Source organism: Procambarus clarkii, unplaced genomic scaffold (assembly GCF_040958095.1).
Source record: "Procambarus clarkii isolate CNS0578487 unplaced genomic scaffold, FALCON_Pclarkii_2.0 HiC_scaffold_479, whole genome shotgun sequence".
NCBI classification, from domain to species: Eukaryota; Metazoa; Arthropoda; class Malacostraca; order Decapoda; family Cambaridae; genus Procambarus; species Procambarus clarkii.
Window position 1 is genome coordinate 1 of NW_027189512.1, and position 22,048 is coordinate 22,048.

Sequence of the window (22,048 nt, forward strand, 5' to 3'; positions counted from 1 at the left end):
TCACACCAACCTTCACCCTCACACCAACCTTCGCCCACACACCAACCTTCTCCCTCACACCAACCTTCTCCCACACACCAACCTTCTCCCTCATACCAACCTTCACCCTCACACCAACCTTCGCCCTCACACCAACCTTCTCCCTCACAACAACCTTCTCCCTCACACCAACCTGCGCCCTCACACCAACCGTCTCCCTCACACCAACCGTCGCCCTCACACCAACCTTCGCCCTCACTCCAACCTGCGCCTTCACACCAACTTTCTCCCTCACACCAACCTGTGTCCGCACACCAGCCTTCGCCCACACACCAACCTTTACCCACACACCAACCTTCTCCCTCACACCAACCTTCACCCTCACACCAACCTTCTCCCTCACACCAACCTTCACCCACACACCCACCTTTACCCTCACACCAACCTTCACCCACACACCAACCTTCTCCCTCACACCAACCTTCACCCACACACCAACCGTCACCCACACACCAACCTTCTCCCTCACACCAACCTTCACCCTCACACAAACCTTCGCCCACACACCAATCTTCTCCCTCACAACATCCTTCACCCACACACCAACCTTCTCCCTCACAACAACCTTCTCCCTCACACCAACCTGCGCCCTCACACCAACCTTCTCCCTCACACCAACCTTCGCCCTCACACCAACCTTCGCCCTCACACCAACCTGCGCCCTCACACCAACCTTCTCCCTCACACCAACCTTCTCCCTCACACCAACCTTCTCCCTAACACCAACCTGCGCCCTCACACCAACCTTCTCCCTCACACCAACTTTCACCCACACACCAACCTTCACCCACACACCAACCTGCGCCCTCACACCAACCTTCTCCCTCACACCAACTTTCACCCACACACCAACCTTCACCCACAAACCAACCTTCACCCACACACCAACCTTCACCCACACACCAACCTTCACCCACACACCAACCTTCACCTTCACACCAACCTTCGCCCTCACACCAACCTTCACCCACACACCAACCTTCTCCCTCACACCAACCTTCGCCCTCACACCAACCTGCGCCCTCACACCAAGTTGCGTGTCACACACCAACCTTCACCCACACACCAATCTTCACCCACACACCAACCTTCACCTACACACCAACCTTCACCCACACACCAACCTTCACCCTCACACCAACCTTCTCCCTCACACCAACCTTCACCCACACACCAACCTTCTCCCTCACACCTACCTTCTCCCACACACCAACCTTTTCCCACACACCAACCTTCTCCCACACACCAACCTTCACCCACACACCAACCTTCTCCCACACACCAACCTTCACGCACACACCAACCTTCACCCACACACCAACCTTCACCTACACACCAACCTTCACCCTCACACCAACCTTCTCCCTCACACCAACCTTCACCCACACACCAACCTTCTCCCTCACACCTACCTTCTCCCACACACCAACCTTCTCCCACACACCACCCTTCTCCCACACACCAACCTTCACCCACACACCAACCTTCTCCCACACACCAACCTTCACCCACACACCAACCTTCACCTTCACACCAACTTTCACCCCACACACCAACCTTCACCCACACACCAACCTTCACCTTGACACCAACCTTCTCCTTCACACCAACCTGCGCCCACACACCAACCTTCATCCACATACCAACCTTCACCCACACACCAACCTTCACCCACACACCAACCTTCACCCACACACCAACCTTCACCCTCACACCTACCTTCTCCCACACACCAACCTTCACCCACACACCAACCTTCTCCCACACACCATCCTTCACCCACACACCAACCTTCACCCTCACACCAACCTTCTCCCACACACCAACCTTCACCCACACACCAACCTTCTCCCTCACACCAACCTTCACCCTCACACAAACCTTCATCCACACACCAACCTTCACCCACACACCAACCATCACCCACAAACCAACCTTCACCTACACACCAACCTTCACCCTCACACCAACATTCTCCCTCACACCAACCTTCTCCCTCACACCAACCTTCGCCCTCACACCAACCTGCGCCCTCACACCACGTTGCGCCCACACACCAACCTTCACTCACACACCAACCTTCTCCCTCACACCAACCTTCACCTTCACACCAACCTGCGACCTCACACCAACCTTCTCCCTCACACCAACCTTCTCCCTCACACCAACCTTCGCCCTCACACCAACCTGCGCCCTCACACCAAGTTGCGCCAACACACCAACCTTCACTCACACATCAATCTTCACCCACACACCAACCTTCTCCCTCACACCAACCTTCACCTTCACACCAACCTGCGACCTCACACCAACCTTCTCCCTCACACCAACCTTCTCCCTCACACCAACCTTCTCCCTCACACTAACCTTCTCCCTCACACCAACCTTCACCTACACACCAACCTTCACCCACACACCAACCTTTACCCACACACCAACCTTCACCTACACACCAACCTTCACCCTCACACCAACCTTCTCCCTCACACCAACCTTCACCCACACACCCACCTTTACCGTCACACCAACCTTCACCCACACACCAACCTTCTCCCTCACACCAACCGTCACCCACACACCAACCGTCACCCACACACCAACCTTCTCCCTCACACCAACCTTCACCCTCACACAAACCTTCACCCACACACCAACCTTCACCCACACACCAACCTTCACCCACACACCAACCTTCTCCCTCACACCAACCTTCGCTCTCACACCAATCTTCACCCACACACAAACCTTCGCTCACACACCAACCTTCTCCCTCACACCAACCTTTAACTTCACACCAACCTTCACCCACACACCTACCTGCGCCCTCACAACATCCTTCGCTCTCACACCAACCTTCTCCCTCACACCAACCTTCACCCTCACACCAACCTTCGCTCACACACCAACCTTCTCCCTCACACCAACCTTCTCCCACACACCAACCTTCTCCCTCATACCAACCTTCACCCTCACACCAACCTTCGCCCTCACACCAACCTTCTCCCTCACAACAACCTTCTCCCTCACACCAACCTGCGCCCTCACACCAACCGTCTCCCTCACACCAACCGTCGCCCTCACACCAACCTTCGCCCTCACACCAACCTGCGCCTTCACACCAACTTTCTCCCTCACACCAACCTGTGACCGCACACCAGCCTTCGCCCACACACCAACCTTTACCCACACACCAACCTTCTCCCTCACACCAACCTTCACCCTCACACCAACCTTCTCCCTCACACCAACCTTCACCCACACACCCACCTTTACCCTCACACCAACCTTCACCCACACACCAACCTTCTCCCTCACACCAACCTTCACCCACACACCAACCGTCACCCACACACCAACCTTCTCCCTCACACCAACCTTCACCCTCACACAAACCTTCACCCACACACCAACCTTCACCCACACACCAACCTTCACCCACACACCAACCTTCTCCCTCACACCAACCTTCGCCCTCACACCAATCTTCACCCACACACAAACCTTCGCTCACACACCAACCTTCTCCCTCACACCAACCTTTAACTTCACACCAACCTTCACCCACACACCTACCTGCGCCCTCACAACATCCTTCGCTCTCACACCAACCTTCTCCCTCACACCAACCTTCACCCTCACACCAACCTTCGCCCACACACCAACCTTCTCCCTCACACCAACCTTCTCCCACACACCAACCTTCTCCCTCATACCAACCTTCACCCTCACACCAACCTTCGCCCTCACACCAACCTTCTCCCTCACAACAACCTTCTCCCTCACACCAACCTGCGCCCTCACACCAACCGTCTCCCTCACACCAACCGTCGCCCTCACACCAACCTTCGCCCTCACACCAACCTGCGCCTTCACACCAACTTTCTCCCTCACACCAACCTGTGACCGCACACCAGCCTTCGCCCACACACCAACCTGCGCTCTCACACCAACCTTCTCCCTCACACCAACCTGCGCCCTTACACCAAACTTCTCCCTCACACCAACCTGCGCCGACACACCAACCTGCGCCCACACACCAACCTTCACCCTCACACGAACCTTCTCATCACACCAACCTTCACTGACACACCAACCTTCACCCTCACACCAACCTTCTCCCTCACACCAACCTTCTCCCTCACACCAACATTCACCCACACACCAACCTTCACCCTCACACCAACCTTCGCCCTCACACCAACCTTCACTGACACACCAACCTTCACCCTCACACCAACCTTCTCCCACATCCAACCTTCACCCACACACCAACCTTAACCCACACACCAACCTTCGCCCACACACCAACCTTCGCCCTCACACCAACCTTCACCCTCACACCAACCTTCACCAACACCAACCTTCACCCACACACCAACCTTCACCCACACACCAACCTTCTCCCTCACACCAACCTTCACCCACACACCACCCTTCACCCACACACCAACCTTCACCACCACACCAACCTTCACCCACACACCAACCTTCACCCACACACCAACCTTCACCACCACACCAACCTTCACCCACACACCAACCTTCACCCACACACCAACCTTCACCCTTACACCAACCTTCGCCCTCACACCAACCTTCACCTGCACACCAACCTTCACCCACACACCAACCTTCACCCACACACCAACCTTCACCCACACACCAACCTGCGCCCTCACACCAACCTTCTCCCTCACACCAACCTTCGCCCTCACACCAACCTTCGCCCTCACACCAACCTGCGCCCACACACCAACCTTTACCCACACACCAACCTTCTCCCTCACACCAACCTTCACCCTCACACCAACCTTCTCCCTCACACCAACCTTCACCCACACACCCACCTTTACCCTCACACCAACCTTAACCCACACACCAACCTTCTCCCTCACACCAACCTTCACCCACACACCAACCGTCACCCACACACCAACCTTCTCCCTCACACCAACCTTCACCCTCACACAAACCTTCGCCCACACACCAATCTTCTCCCTCACAACATCCTTCACCCACACACCAACCTTCTCCCTCACAACAACCTTCTCCCTCACACCAACCTGCGCCCTCACACCAACCTTCTCCCTCACACCAACCTTCGCCCTCACACCAACCTTCGCCCTCACACCAACCTGCGCCCTCACACCAACCTTCTCCCTCACACCAACCTTCTCCCTCACACCAACCTTCTCCCTAACACCAACCTGCGCCCTCACACCAACCTTCTCCCTCACACCAACTTTCACCCACACACCAACCTTCACCCACACACCAACCTGCGCCCTCACACCAACCTTCTCCCTCACACCAACTTTCACCCACACACCAACCTTCACCCACAAACCAACCTTCACCCACACACCAACCTTCACCCACACACCAACCTTCACCCACACACCAACCTTCACCTTCACACCAACCTTCGCCCTCACACCAACCTTCACCCACACACCAACCTTCTCCCTCACACCAACCTTCGCCCTCACACCAACCTGCGCCCTCACACCAAGTTGCGTGTCACACACCAACCTTCACCCACACACCAATCTTCACCCACACACCAACCTTCACCTACACACCAACCTTCACCCACACACCAACCTTCACCCTCACACCAACCTTCTCCCTCACACCAACCTTCACCCACACACCAACCTTCTCCCTCACACCTACCTTCTCCCACACACCAACCTTTTCCCACACACCAACCTTCTCCCACACACCAACCTTCACCCACACACCAACCTTCTCCCACACACCAACCTTCACGCACACACCAACCTTCACCCACACACCAACCTTCACCTACACACCAACCTTCACCCTCACACCAACCTTCTCCCTCACACCAACCTTCACCCACACACCAACCTTCTCCCTCACACCTACCTTCTCCCACACACCAACCTTCTCCCACACACCACCCTTCTCCCACACACCAACCTTCACCCACACACCAACCTTCTCCCACACACCAACCTATACCACACACCAACCTTCACCTTCACACCAACTTTCACCCACACACCAACCTTCACCCACACACCAACCTTCACCTTGACACCAACCTTCACCTTCACACCAACCTGCGCCCACACACCAACCTTCATCCACATACCAACCTTCACCCACACACCAACCTTCACCCACACACCAACCTTCACCCACACACCAACCTTCACCCTCACACCTACCTTCTCCCACACACCAACCTTCACCCACACACCAACCTTCTCCCACACACCATCCTTCACCCACACACCAACCTTCACCCTCACACCAACCTTCTCCCACACATCAACCTTCACCCACACACCAACCTTCTCCCTCACACCAACCTTCACCCTCACACAAACCTTCATCCACACACCAACCTTCACCCACACACCAACCATCACCCACAAACCAACCTTCACCTACACACCAACCTTCACCCTCACACCAACCTTCTCCCTCACACCAACCTTCTCCCTCACACCAACCTTCGCCCTCACACCAACCTGCGCCCTCACACCACGTTGCGCCCACACACCAACCTTCACTCACACACCAACCTTCTCCCTCACACCAACCTTCACCTTCACACCAACCTGCGACCTCACACCAACCTTCTCCCTCACACCAACCTTCTCCCTCACACCAACCTTCGCCCTCACACCAACCTGCGCCCTCACACCAAGTTGCGCCAACACACCAACCTTCACTCACACATCAATCTTCACCCACACACCAACCTTCTCCCTCACACCAACCTTCACCTTCACACCAACCTGCGACCTCACACCAACCTTCTCCCTCACACCAACCTTCTCCCTCACACCAACCTTCTCCCTCACACTAACCTTCTCCCTCACACCAACCTTCACCTACACACCAACCTTCACCCACACACCAACCTTTACCCACACACTAACCTTCACCTACACACCAACCTTCACCCTCACACCAACCTTCTCCCTCACACCAACCTTCACCCACACACCCACCTTTACCCTCACACCAACCTTCACCCACACACCAACCTTCTCCCTCACACCAACCGTCACCCACACACCAACCGTCACCCACACACCAACCTTCTCCCTCACACCAACCTTCACCCTCACACAAACCTTCACCCACACACCAACCTTCACCCACACACCAACCTTCACCCACACACCAACCTTCTCCCTCACACCAACCTTCGCCCTCACACCAATCTTCACCCACACACAAACCTTCGCTCACACACCAACCTTCTCCCTCACACCAACCTTTAACTTCACACCAACCTTCACCCACACACCTACCTGCGCCCTCACAACATCCTTCGCTCTCACACCAACCTTCTCCCTCACACCAACCTTCACCCTCACACCAACCTTCGCCCACACACCAACCTTCTCCCTCACACCAACCTTCTCCCACACACCAACCTTCTCCCTCATACCAACCTTCACCCTCACACCAACCTTCGCCCTCACACCAACCTTCTCCCTCACAACAACCTTCTCCCTCACACCAACCTGCGCCCTCACACCAACCGTCTCCCTCACACCAACCGTCGCCCTCACACCAACCTTCGCCCTCACTCCAACCTGCGCCTTCACACCAACTTTCTCCCTCACACCAACCTGTGTCCGCACACCAGCCTTCGCCCACACACCAACCTTTACCCACACACCAACCTTCTCCCTCACACCAACCTTCACCCTCACACCAACCTTCTCCCTCACACCAACCTTCACCCACACACCCACCTTTACCCTCACACCAACCTTCACCCACACACCAACCTTCTCCCTCACACCAACCTTCACCCACACACCAACCGTCACCCACACACCAACCTTCTCCCTCACACCAACCTTCACCCTCACACAAACCTTCGCCCACACACCAATCTTCTCCCTCACAACATCCTTCACCCACACACCAACCTTCTCCCTCACAACAACCTTCTCCCTCACACCAACCTGCGCCCTCACACCAACCTTCTCCCTCACACCAACCTTCGCCCTCACACCAACCTTCGCCCTCACACCAACCTGCGCCCTCACACCAACCTTCTCCCTCACACCAACCTTCTCCCTCACACCAACCTTCTCCCTAACACCAACCTGCGCCCTCACACCAACCTTCTCCCTCACACCAACTTTCACCCACACACCAACCTTCACCCACACACCAACCTGCGCCCTCACACCAACCTTCTCCCTCACACCAACTTTCACCCACACACCAACCTTCACCCACAAACCAACCTTCACCCACACACCAACCTTCACCCACACACCAACCTTCACCCACACACCAACCTTCACCTTCACACCAACCTTCGCCCTCACACCAACCTTCACCCACACACCAACCTTCTCCCTCACACCAACCTTCGCCCTCACACCAACCTGCGCCCTCACACCAAGTTGCGTGTCACACACCAACCTTCACCCACACACCAATCTTCACCCACACACCAACCTTCACCTACACACCAACCTTCACCCACACACCAACCTTCACCCTCACACCAACCTTCTCCCTCACACCAACCTTCACCCACACACCAACCTTCTCCCTCACACCTACCTTCTCCCACACACCAACCTTTTCCCACACACCAACCTTCTCCCACACACCAACCTTCACCCACACACCAACCTTCTCCCACACACCAACCTTCACGCACACACCAACCTTCACCCACACACCAACCTTCACCTACACACCAACCTTCACCCTCACACCAACCTTCTCCCTCACACCAACCTTCACCCACACACCAACCTTCTCCCTCACACCTACCTTTTCCCACACACCAACCTTCTCCCACACACCACCCTTCTCCCACACACCAACCTTCTCCCACACACCAACCTTCACCCACACACCAACCTTCACCTTCACACCAACTTTCACCCCACACACCAACCTTCACCCACACACCAACCTTCACCTTGACACCAACCTTCTCCTTCACACCAACCTGCGCCCACACACCAACCTTCATCCACATACCAACCTTCACCCACACACCAACCTTCACCCACACACCAACCTTCACCCACACACCAACCTTCACCCTCACACCTACCTTCTCCCACACACCAACCTTCACCCACACACCAACCTTCTCCCACACACCATCCTTCACCCACACACCAACCTTCACCCTCACACCAACCTTCTCCCACACACCAACCTTCACCCACACACCAACCTTCTCCCTCACACCAACCTTCACCCTCACACAAACCTTCATCCACACACCAACCTTCACCCACACACCAACCATCACCCACAAACCAACCTTCACCTACACACCAACCTTCACCCTCACACCAACATTCTCCCTCACACCAACCTTCTCCCTCACACCAACCTTCGCCCTCACACCAACCTGCGCCCTCACACCACGTTGCGCCCACACACCAACCTTCACTCACACACCAACCTTCTCCCTCACACCAACCTTCACCTTCACACCAACCTGCGACCTCACACCAACCTTCTCCCTCACACCAACCTTCTCCCTCACACCAACCTTCGCCCTCACACCAACCTGCGCCCTCACACCAAGTTGCGCCAACACACCAACCTTCACTCACACATCAATCTTCACCCACACACCAACCTTCTCCCTCACACCAACCTTCACCTTCACACCAACCTGCGACCTCACACCAACCTTCTCCCTCACACCAACCTTCTCCCTCACACCAACCTTCTCCCTCACACTAACCTTCTCCCTCACACCAACCTTCACCTACACACCAACCTTCACCCACACACCAACCTTTACCCACACACCAACCTTCACCTACACACCAACCTTCACCCTCACACCAACCTTCTCCCTCACACCAACCTTCACCCACACACCCACCTTTACCGTCACACCAACCTTCACCCACACACCAACCTTCTCCCTCACACCAACCGTCACCCACACACCAACCGTCACCCACACACCAACCTTCTCCCTCACACCAACCTTCACCCTCACACAAACCTTCACCCACACACCAACCTTCACCCACACACCAACCTTCACCCACACACCAACCTTCTCCCTCACACCAACCTTCGCTCTCACACCAATCTTCACCCACACACAAACCTTCGCTCACACACCAACCTTCTCCCTCACACCAACCTTTAACTTCACACCAACCTTCACCCACACACCTACCTGCGCCCTCACAACATCCTTCGCTCTCACACCAACCTTCTCCCTCACACCAACCTTCACCCTCACACCAACCTTCGCTCACACACCAACCTTCTCCCTCACACCAACCTTCTCCCACACACCAACCTTCTCCCTCATACCAACCTTCACCCTCACACCAACCTTCGCCCTCACACCAACCTTCTCCCTCACAACAACCTTCTCCCTCACACCAACCTGCGCCCTCACACCAACCGTCTCCCTCACACCAACCGTCGCCCTCACACCAACCTTCGCCCTCACACCAACCTGCGCCTTCACACCAACTTTCTCCCTCACACCAACCTGTGACCGCACACCAGCCTTCGCCCACACACCAACCTTTACCCACACACCAACCTTCTCCCTCACACCAACCTTCACCCTCACACCAACCTTCTCCCTCACACCAACCTTCACCCACACACCCACCTTTACCCTCACACCAACCTTCACCCACACACCAACCTTCTCCCTCACACCAACCTTCACCCACACACCAACCGTCACCCACACACCAACCTTCTCCCTCACACCAACCTTCACCCTCACACAAACCTTCACCCACACACCAACCTTCACCCACACACCAACCTTCACCCACACACCAACCTTCTCCCTCACACCAACCTTCGCCCTCACACCAATCTTCACCCACACACAAACCTTCGCTCACACACCAACCTTCTCCCTCACACCAACCTTTAACTTCACACCAACCTTCACCCACACACCTACCTGCGCCCTCACAACATCCTTCGCTCTCACACCAACCTTCTCCCTCACACCAACCTTCACCCTCACACCAACCTTCGCCCACACACCAACCTTCTCCCTCACACCAACCTTCTCCCACACACCAACCTTCTCCCTCATACCAACCTTCACCCTCACACCAACCTTCGCCCTCACACCAACCTTCTCCCTCACAACAACCTTCTCCCTCACACCAACCTGCGCCCTCACACCAACCGTCTCCCTCACACCAACCGTCGCCCTCACACCAACCTTCGCCCTCACACCAACCTGCGCCTTCACACCAACTTTCTCCCTCACACCAACCTGTGACCGCACACCAGCCTTCGCCCACACACCAACCTGCGCTCTCACACCAACCTTCTCCCTCACACCAACCTGCGCCCTTACACCAAACTTCTCTCTCACACCAACCTGCGCCGACACACCAACCTGCGCCCACACACCAACCTTCACCCTCACACGAACCTTCTCATCACACCAACCTTCACTGACACACCAACCTTCACCCTCACACCAACCTTCTCCCTCACACCAACCTTCTCCCTCACACCAACATTCACCCACACACCAACCTTCACCCTCACACCAACCTTCGCCCTCACACCAACCTTCACTGACACACCAACCTTCACCCTCACACCAACCTTCTCCCACATCCAACCTTCACCCACACACCAACCTTAACCCACACACCAACCTTCGCCCACACACCAACCTTCGCCCTCACACCAACCTTCACCCTCACACCAACCTTCACCAACACCAACCTTCACCCACACACCAACCTTCACCCACACACCAACCTTCTCCCTCACACCAACCTTCACCCACACACCACCCTTCACCCACACACCAACCTTCACCACCACACCAACCTTCACCCACACACCAACCTTCACCCACACACCAACCTTCACCACCACACCAACCTTCACCCACACACCAACCTTCACCCACACACCAACCTTCACCCTTACACCAACCTTCGCCCTCACACCAACCTTCACCTGCACACCAACCTTCACCCACACACCAACCTTCACCCACACACCAACCTTCACCCACACACCAACCTGCGCCCTCACACCAACCTTCTCCCTCACACCAACTTTCACCCACACACCAACCTTCACCCACACACCAACCTGCGCCCTCACACCAACCTTCTCCCTCACACCAACTTTCACCCACACACCAACCTTCACCCACAAACCAACCTTCACCCACACACCAACCTTCACCCACACACCAACCTTCACCCACACACCAACCTTCACCTTCACACCAACCTTCGCCCTCACACCAACCTTCACCCACACACCAACCTTCTCCCTCACACCAACCTTCGCCCTCACACCAACCTTCGCCCTCACACCAAGTTGCGTGTCACACACCAACCTTCACCCATACTCCAATCTTCACCCACACACCAACCTTCACCTACACACCAACCTTCACCCACACACCAACCTTCACCCTCACACCAACCTACTCCCTCACACCAACCTTCACCCACACACCAACCTTCTCCCTCACACCTACCTTCTCCCACACACCAACCTTTTCCCACACACCAACCTTCTCCCACACACCAACCTTCACCCACACACCAACCTTCTCCCACACACCAACCTTCACGCACACACCAACCTTCACCCACACACCAACCTTCACCTACACACCAACCTTCACCCTCACACCAACCTTCTCCCACACACCACCCTTCTCCCACACACCAACCTTCACCCACACACCAACCTTCTCCCACACACCAACCTTCACCCACACACCAACCTTCACCTTCACACCAACTTTCAACCACACACCAACCTTCACCCACACACCAACCTTCACCTTGACACCAACCTTCACCTTCACACCAACCTGCGCCCACACACCAACCTTCATCCACACACCAACCTTCACCCACACACCAACCTTCACCCACACACCAACCTTCACCCACACACCAACCTTCACCCTCACACCTACCTTCTCCCACACACCAACCTTCACCCACACACCAACCTTCTCCCACACACCATCCTTCACCCACACACCAACCTTCACCCTCACACCAACCTTCTCCCACACACCAACCTTCACCCACACACCAACCTTCTCCCTCACACCAACCTTCACCCTCACACAAACCTTCATCCACACACCAACCTTCACCCACACACCAACCATCACCCACACACCAACCTTCACCTACACACCAACCTTCACCCTCACACCAACCTTCTCCCTCACACCAACCTTCTCCCTCACACCAACCTTCGCCCTCACACCAACCTGCGCCCTCACACCAAGTTGCGCCCACACACCAACCTTCACTCACACACCAATCTTCACCCACACACCAACCTTCTCCCTCACACCAACCTTCACCTTCACACCAACCTGCGACCTCACACCAACCTTCTCCCTCACACCAACCTTCTCCCTCACACCAACCTTCTCCATCACACTAACCTTCTCCCTCACACCAACCTTCACCTACACACCAACCTTCACCCACACACCAACCTTTACCCACACACCAACCTTCCCCTACACACCAACCTTCACCCTCACACCAACCTTCTCCCTCACACCAACCTTCACCCACACACCCACCTTCACCCTCACACCAACCTTCACCCACACACCAACCTTCTCCCTCACACCAACCTTCACCCACACACCAACCGTCACCCACACACCAACCTTCTCCCTCACACCAACCTTCACCCTCACACAAACCTTCACCCACACACCAACCTTCACCCACACACCAACCTTCACCCACACACCAACCTTCTCCCCCACACCAACCTTCGCCCTCACACCAATCTTCACCCACACACAAACCTTCGCTCACACACCAACCTTCTCCCTCACACCAACCTTTAACTTCACACCAACCTTCTCCCACACACCTACCTGCGCCCTCACAACATCCTTCGCTCTCACACCAACCTTCTCCCTCACACCAACCTTCACCCTCACACCAACCTTCGCCCACACACCAACCTTCTCCCTCACACCAACCTTCTCCCACACACCAACCTTCTCCCTCATACCAACCTTCACCCTCACACCAACCTTCGCCCTCACACCAACCTTCTCCCTCACAATAACCTTCTCCCTCACACCAACCTGCGCCCTCACACCAACCGTCTCCCTCACACCAACCGTCGCCCTCACACCAACCTTCGCCCTCACACCAACCTGCGCCTTCACACCAACTTTCTCCCTCATACCAACCTGTGACCGCACACCAGCCTTCGCCCACACACCAACCTGCGCTCTCACACCAACCTTCTCCCTCACACCAACCTGCGCCCTTACACCAAACTTCTCCCTCACACCAACCTGCGCCGACACACCAACCTGCGCCCACACACCAACCTTCACCCTCACACGAACCTTCTCCCTCACACCAACCTTCACTGACACACCAACCTTCACCCTCACACCAACCTTCTCCCTCACACCAACCTTCTCCCTCACACCAACATTCACCCACACACCAACCTTCACCCTCACACCAACCTTCGCCCTCACACCAACCTTCACTGACACACCAACCTTCACCCTCACACCAACCTTCTCCCACATCCAACCTTCACCCACACACCAACCTTCACCCACACACCCACCTTCACCCTCACACCAACCTTCACCCACACACCAACCTTCTCCCTCACACCAACCTTCACCCACACACCAACCGTCACCCACACACCAACCTTCTACCTCACACCAACCTTCACCCTCACACAAACCTTCACCCACACACCAACCTTCACCCACACACCAACCTTCACCCACACACCAACCTTCTCCCTCACACCAACCTTCGCCCTCACACCAATCTTCACCCACACACAAACCTTCGCTCACACACCAACCTTCTCCCTCACACCAACCTTCGCTCACACACCAACCTTCTCCCTCACACCAACCTTTAACTTCACACCAACCTTCACCCACACACCTACCTGCGCCCTCACAACATCCTTCGCTCTCACACCAACCTTCTCCCTCACACCAACCTTCACCCTCACACCAACCTTCGCCCACACACCAACCTTCTCCCTCACACCAACCTTCTCCCACACACCAACCTTCTCCCTCATACCAACCTTCACCCTCACACCAACCTTCGCCCTCACACCAACCTTCTCCCTCACAATAACCTTCTCCCTCACACCAACCTGCGCCCTCACACCAACCGTCTCCCTCACACCAACCGTCGCCCTCACACCAACCTTCGCCCTCACACCAACCTGCGCCTTCACACCAACTTTCTCCCTCACACCAACCTGTGACCGCACACCAGCCTTCGCCCACACACCAACCTGCGCTCTCACACCAACCTTCTCCCTCACACCAACCTGCGCCCTTACACCAAACTTCTCCCTCACACCAACCTGCGCCGACACACCAACCTGCGCCCACACACCAACCTTCACCCTCACACGAACCTTCTCCCTCACACCAACCTTCACTGACACACCAACCTTCACCCTCACACCAACCTTCTCCCTCACACCAACCTTCTCCCTCACACCAACATTCACCCACACACCAACCTTCACCCTCACACCAACCTTCGCCCTCACACCAACCTTCACTGACACACCAACCTTCACCCTCACACCAACTTTCTCCCACATCCAACCTTCACCCACACACCAACCTTAACCCACACACCAACCTTCGCCCACACACCAACCTTCGCCCTCACACCAACCTTCACCCTCACACCAACCTTCACCAACACCAACCTTCACCCACACACCAACCTTCACCCACACACCAACCTTCTCCCTCACACCAACCTTCACCCACACACCACCCTTCACCCACACACCAACCTTCACCACCACACCAACCTTCACCCACACACCAACCTTCACCCACACACCAACCTTCACCCTTACACCAACCTTCGCCCTCACACCAACCTTCACCTGCACACCAACCTTCACCCACACACCAACCTTCACCCACACACCAACCTTCACCCACACACCAACCGTCGCCCTCACACAAACCTTCACCTTCACACCAACCTGCGCCCTCACACCATCCTTCGCCCACACACCAACCTTCACCCACACACCAACCTTCACCCACACACCAACTTTCTCCCTCACACCAACCTTCACCCTCACACCAACCTTCTCCCTCACACCAACCTTCACCCACACAGCAACCTTCTCCCACACACCAACCTTCACCCACACCAACATTCAACTTCACACCATCCTTCGCCCTCACACCAACCTTCTCCCACACCAACCTTCACCCTCACACCAACCTTTTCCCACACACCAACCTTCTCCCTCACACCAACCTTCTCCCAAACATCAACCTTCACCCTCACACCAACCTTCTCCCACACACTAACCTTCTCCCACACACCAACCTTCTCCCTCACACCAACTTTCACCCACGCACCAACCATCACCCACACACCAACCTTCACCCACAATCCAACCTTCACCTTCACACCAACCTGCGCCCTCACACCAACCTTCACCCACACACCATCCTTCACCCACACACCAACCTTCACCCACACACCAACCTTCACTTTCACACCAACCTTCACCCACACACCAACCTTCTCCCTCACACCAACCTTCGCCCTCAAACCAACCTTCACCCACACACCAACCTTCTCCCTCACACCAACCTTCGCCCTAACACCAACCTGCGCCCTCACGCCAACCTGCGCCCACATACCAACCTTCACCCACACACCAACCTTCACCCACACACCAACCTTCACCCTCACACCAACCTTCTCCACATCCAACCTTCACCCACACACCAACCTTCTCCCACACACCAACCTTCTCCCACACATCAACCTTCACCCACACACCAATCTTCACCCACACACCAACCTTGACCCTCACAACAACCTTCTCCCTCACACCAACCATCACCCACACACCAACCTTCACCCACACACCAACCTACACCCACACACCAACCTTCTCCCCTCACACCAACCTTCAACATCACACCAACCTTCACCGACACACCAACCTTCTCCCTCACACCAACCTTCACCTCGACACCAACCTTCTCCATCACACCAACCTTCACCCACACAACAACCTTCACCCACACACCAACCTCTCCCTCACACCAACCTTCACCCTCACACCAACCTTCGCCCGAACACCAACCTTCTCCCTCACAACAACCTTCTCCCTCACACCAACCTGCGCCCTCACACCAACCTTCTCCCTCACACCAACCTTCGCCCTCACAACAATCTTCTCCCTCACACCAACCTGCGCCCTCACACCAACCTGCGCCCTCACACCAACCTTCTCCCTCACACCAACCTTCGCCCTCACACCAACTTTCGCCCTCACACCAACCTTCGCCCTCACACCAATCTTCGCCCTCACACCAACCATCGCCCTCACACCAACCTTCTCTCTCACACCAACCTTCTCATTAACACCAACCTGCGCCCTCACACCAACCTTCTCCCTCACACCAACCTGCGCCCTCACACCAACCTTCTCCCTCACACCAACCATCGCCCTCACACCAACCTTCGCCCTCACACCAACCTTCTCCCTCACAACAACCTTCTCCCTCACACCAACCTGCGCCCTCACACCAACCTTCTCCCTCACACCAATCTTCGCCCTCACACCAACCAGCGCCCTCACACCATCTTTCTCCCTCACACCAACCTTCTCCCTAACACCAACCTGCGCCCTCACACCAACCTTCTCCCTCTCACCAACCTGCGCCCTCACACCAACCTTCGCCCTCACACCAACCAGCGCCCACACACCAACCTTCGCCCACACACCAACCTGCGCTCTCACACCAACCTTCTCCCTCACACCAACCTGCGCCCTCACACCAACCTTCGCCCTCACACCAACCAGCGCCCTCACACCAACCTGCGCCGACACACCAACCTGCGCTTACACACCAACCTTCACCCTCACACCAACCTTCTCCCTCACACCAACCTGCGCCCTCACACCAACCTTCGCCCTCACACCAACCTGCGCCCACACACCAACCTGCGCCCACACACCAACCTTCACCCTCACACCAACCTTCTCCCTCACGCCAACCTGCGCCCACACACCAACCTTCACCTTCACACCAACCTTCGCCCTCACACCAATCTGCGCTCTCACACCAACCTGCGCCCTCACACCAACCTGCGCCCTCACACCAACCTGCGCTCTCACACAAACCTTCTCCCACACACCAACCTTCTCCCTCACACCAACCTTCACCCACACACCAACCTTCACCCTCACACCAACCTTCTCCACATCCAACCTTCACCCACACACCAACCTTCTCCCACACACCAACCTTCTCCCACACATCAACCTTCACCCACACACCAACCTTCACCCTCACAACAACCTTCTCCCTCACACCAACCTTCTCCACATCCAACCTTCTCCCACACACCAACCTTCTCCCACACACCAACCTTCACCCACACACCAACCTTCACCCTCACAACAACCTTCTCCCTCACACCAACTTTCACCCACACACCAACCTTCACCCACACACCAACCTACACCCACACACCAACCTTCTCCCTCACACCAACCTTCAACATCACACCAACCTTCACCCACACACCAACCTTCTCCCTCACACCAACCTTCACCTCCACACCAACCTTCGCCCTCACATCAACCTGCGCCCTCACACCAACTTTCTCCCTCACACCAACCTTCTCCCTAACACCAACCTGCGCCCTCACACCAAACTTCTCCCTCTCACCAACCTGTGCCCACACACCAACCTTCGCCCACACACCAACCTGCGCTCTCACACCAACCTTCTCCCTCACACCAACCTGCGCCCACACACCAACCTTCGCCCTCACACCAACCAGCGCCCTCACACCAACCTTCTCCCTCACACCAACCTTCACCCTCACGCCAACCTGCGCCCACACACCAACCTTCACCTTCACACCAACCTTCGCCCTCACACCAATCTGCGCTCTCACACCAACCTGCGCCCTCACACCAACCTGCGCCCTCACACCAACCTGCGCCCTCTCACAAACCTTCTCCCACACACCAACCTTCTCCCTCACACCAACCTTCACCCACACACTAACCTTCACCCACACACCAACCTTCACCCACACACCAACCTTCACCCACAAACCAACCTTCTCCCACACACCAACCTTCACCCTTACACCAACCTTCACCCTCACACCAACCTTCACCTGCACACCAACCTTCACCCACACACAAACCTTCACCCACACACCAACCTTCTCCCACACACCAACCTTCACCCACACACCAACCTTCGCCCTCACACCAACCTACACCTGCACACTAACCTTCACCCTTACCTAAACCTTCACCCTTACAACAACCTTCACCCACACACCAACCTTCACCCACACACTAACCTTCTCCCTCACACCAACCTTCTCCCTCACACCAACCTTCTCCCTCACACCAACCTGCGCCCTCACACCATCCTTCGCCCACACACCAACCTTTACCCACACACCAACCTTCTCCCACACACCAACCTTCACCCACACATCAACCTTCTCCTCACACCAACCTTCACCCTCACACCAACCTTCTCCCTCACACCAACCTTCACCCACACACCAACCTTCTCCCACACACCAACCTTCACCCACACACCAACATTCAACTTCACACCATCCTTCGCCCTCACACCAACCTTCACCCACACACCAACCTTCACCCTCACACCAACCTTCTCCCACACACCAACCATCTCCCTCACACCAACCTTCTCCCAGACATCAATCTTCACCCTCACACCAACCTTCTCCCACACACTAACCTTCTCCCACACACTAACCTTAACCCACACACCAACCTTCACCCACACACCAACCTTCACCCCACACACCAACCTTCTCCCTCACACCAACCTTCTCCCTCACACCAACCTTCGCCCTCACACCAACCTTCACCTACACACCAACCTTCTCCCTCACACCAACCTTCTCCCTCACACCAACCTTCGCCCTCACACCAACCTTCACCCACACACCAACCTTCTCCCTCACACCAACCTTCACCTTCACACCAACCTGCGCCCTCACACCAACCTTCGCCCTCACACCAACCTGCGCCCTCACACAAACCTTCACCAACACATCAACCTTCACCCACACACCAACCTTCACCCACACACAAACATTCACCCTAACACCAACCTTCTCCACATCCAACCTTCACCCACACACTAACCTTCTCCCACACATCAACCTTCACCCACACACCAACCTTCACCCACACACCAACCTTCACCCTCACAACAACCTTCTCCCTCACACCAACCTTCACCCACACACCAACCTTCACCCTCATACCAACCTTCACCCACACACCATCATTCTCCCTCACACCAACCTTCACACACACACCAACCTACACCCACACACCAACCTTCTCCCTCACACCAACCTTCAACTTCACACCAACCTTTACTCAAACACCAACCTTCTCCCTCACACCAATCTTCACCCTCACACCAACCTTCGCCCTCACACCAACCATCTCTCCTCACAACAACCTTCTCCCTTACACCAACCTGCGCCCTCACACCAACCTTCTCTCTCACACCAACCTTCGCCCACACACCAACCTTCACCCACACACCAACCTTCACCCTCATACCAACCTTCACCCACGCACCATCCTTCTCCCTCACACCAACCTTCATCCACACACCAACCTTCACCCTCACACCAACTTTTGCCCTCACACCAACCTTCTCCCTCACAACAACCTTCTCCCTCACACCAACCTGCGCCCTCACACCAACCTTCTTCCTCACACCAACCTTCGCCCTCACACCAACCTTCGCCCTCACACCAACCTGCGCCCTCACACCAACCTTCTCCCACACACCAACCTGCGCCCTCACACCAACATTCTCCCTCTCACCAACCTGTGCCCACACACCAACCTTCGCCCACACACCATCCTGCGCTCTCACACCAACCTTCTCCCTCACACCAACCTGCGCCCTCACACCAACCTTCGCCCTCACACCAACCAGCGCCCACACACCAACCTTCACCCTCACACCAACCTTCTCCCTCACACCAACCTTCTCCCTCACACCAACCTGCGCCCTCACACCAACCTTCGCCCTCACACCAACCTGCGCCCACACAGCAACCTGCGCCCACACACCAACCTGCTCCCTCACACCAACCTTCTCCCTCACACCAACCTTCACCTTCACACCAACCTTCTCCCTCTCACCAACCTGTGCCCACACACCAACCTTCGCCCACACACCAACCTGCGCTCTCACACCAACCTTCTCCCTCACACCAACCTGCGCCCTCACACCAACCTGCGCTGACACACCAACCTGCGCCCACACACCAACCTTCACCCTCACACCAACCTTCTCCCTCACACCAACCTGCGCCCTCACACCAACCTTCGCCCTCACACCAACCTGCGCCCACACACCAACCTGCGCCCTCACACAAACCTTCTCCGACACACCAACCTTCTCCCACTCACCAACCTTCTCCCTCACACCACCCTTCGCGCTCACAGCAACCTTCACCCACACACCAACCTTCACCCTCACACCAACCTTCTCCCACACACCAACCTTCTCCCTCACACCAACCTTCTCCCACACACCAACCTTCACCCACACACCAACCTTCACCCTCACACCAACCTTCACCCACACACCAACCTTCTCCCACACACCAACCTTCTCCCTCACACCAACTTTCACCCACACACCAACCTTCACCCACACACCAACCTTCACCCTCACAACAACCTTCTCCCTCACACCAACCTTCACCCACACACCAACCTTCACCCTCATACCAACCTTCACCCACACACCATCATTCTCCCTCACACCAACCTTCACACACACACCAACCTACACCCACACACCAACCTTCTCCCTCACACCAACCTTCAACTTCACACCAACCTTCACCCAAACACCAACCTTCTCCCTCACACCAATCTTCGCCCTCACACCAACCTTCGC

The 22,048-nt window shown here is 55.9% G+C and overlaps 1 protein-coding gene across 1 annotated transcript; it reads right to left on the reverse strand.

The window, feature by feature from the left end:
• Positions 1–3,882: 3,882 nt before the first annotated feature.
• Positions 3,883–15,432, reverse strand: LOC138361559 (collagen alpha-3(IX) chain-like; the record flags this gene model as incomplete). Its single annotated transcript, XM_069320824.1, has 4 exons — positions 3,883–4,062; positions 11,243–11,422; positions 14,192–14,371; positions 15,253–15,432. Coding segments are annotated over 4 exons (720 nt in total), but the record flags the coding sequence as incomplete, so codon positions are not given.
• Positions 15,433–22,048: the final 6,616 nt, after the last annotated feature.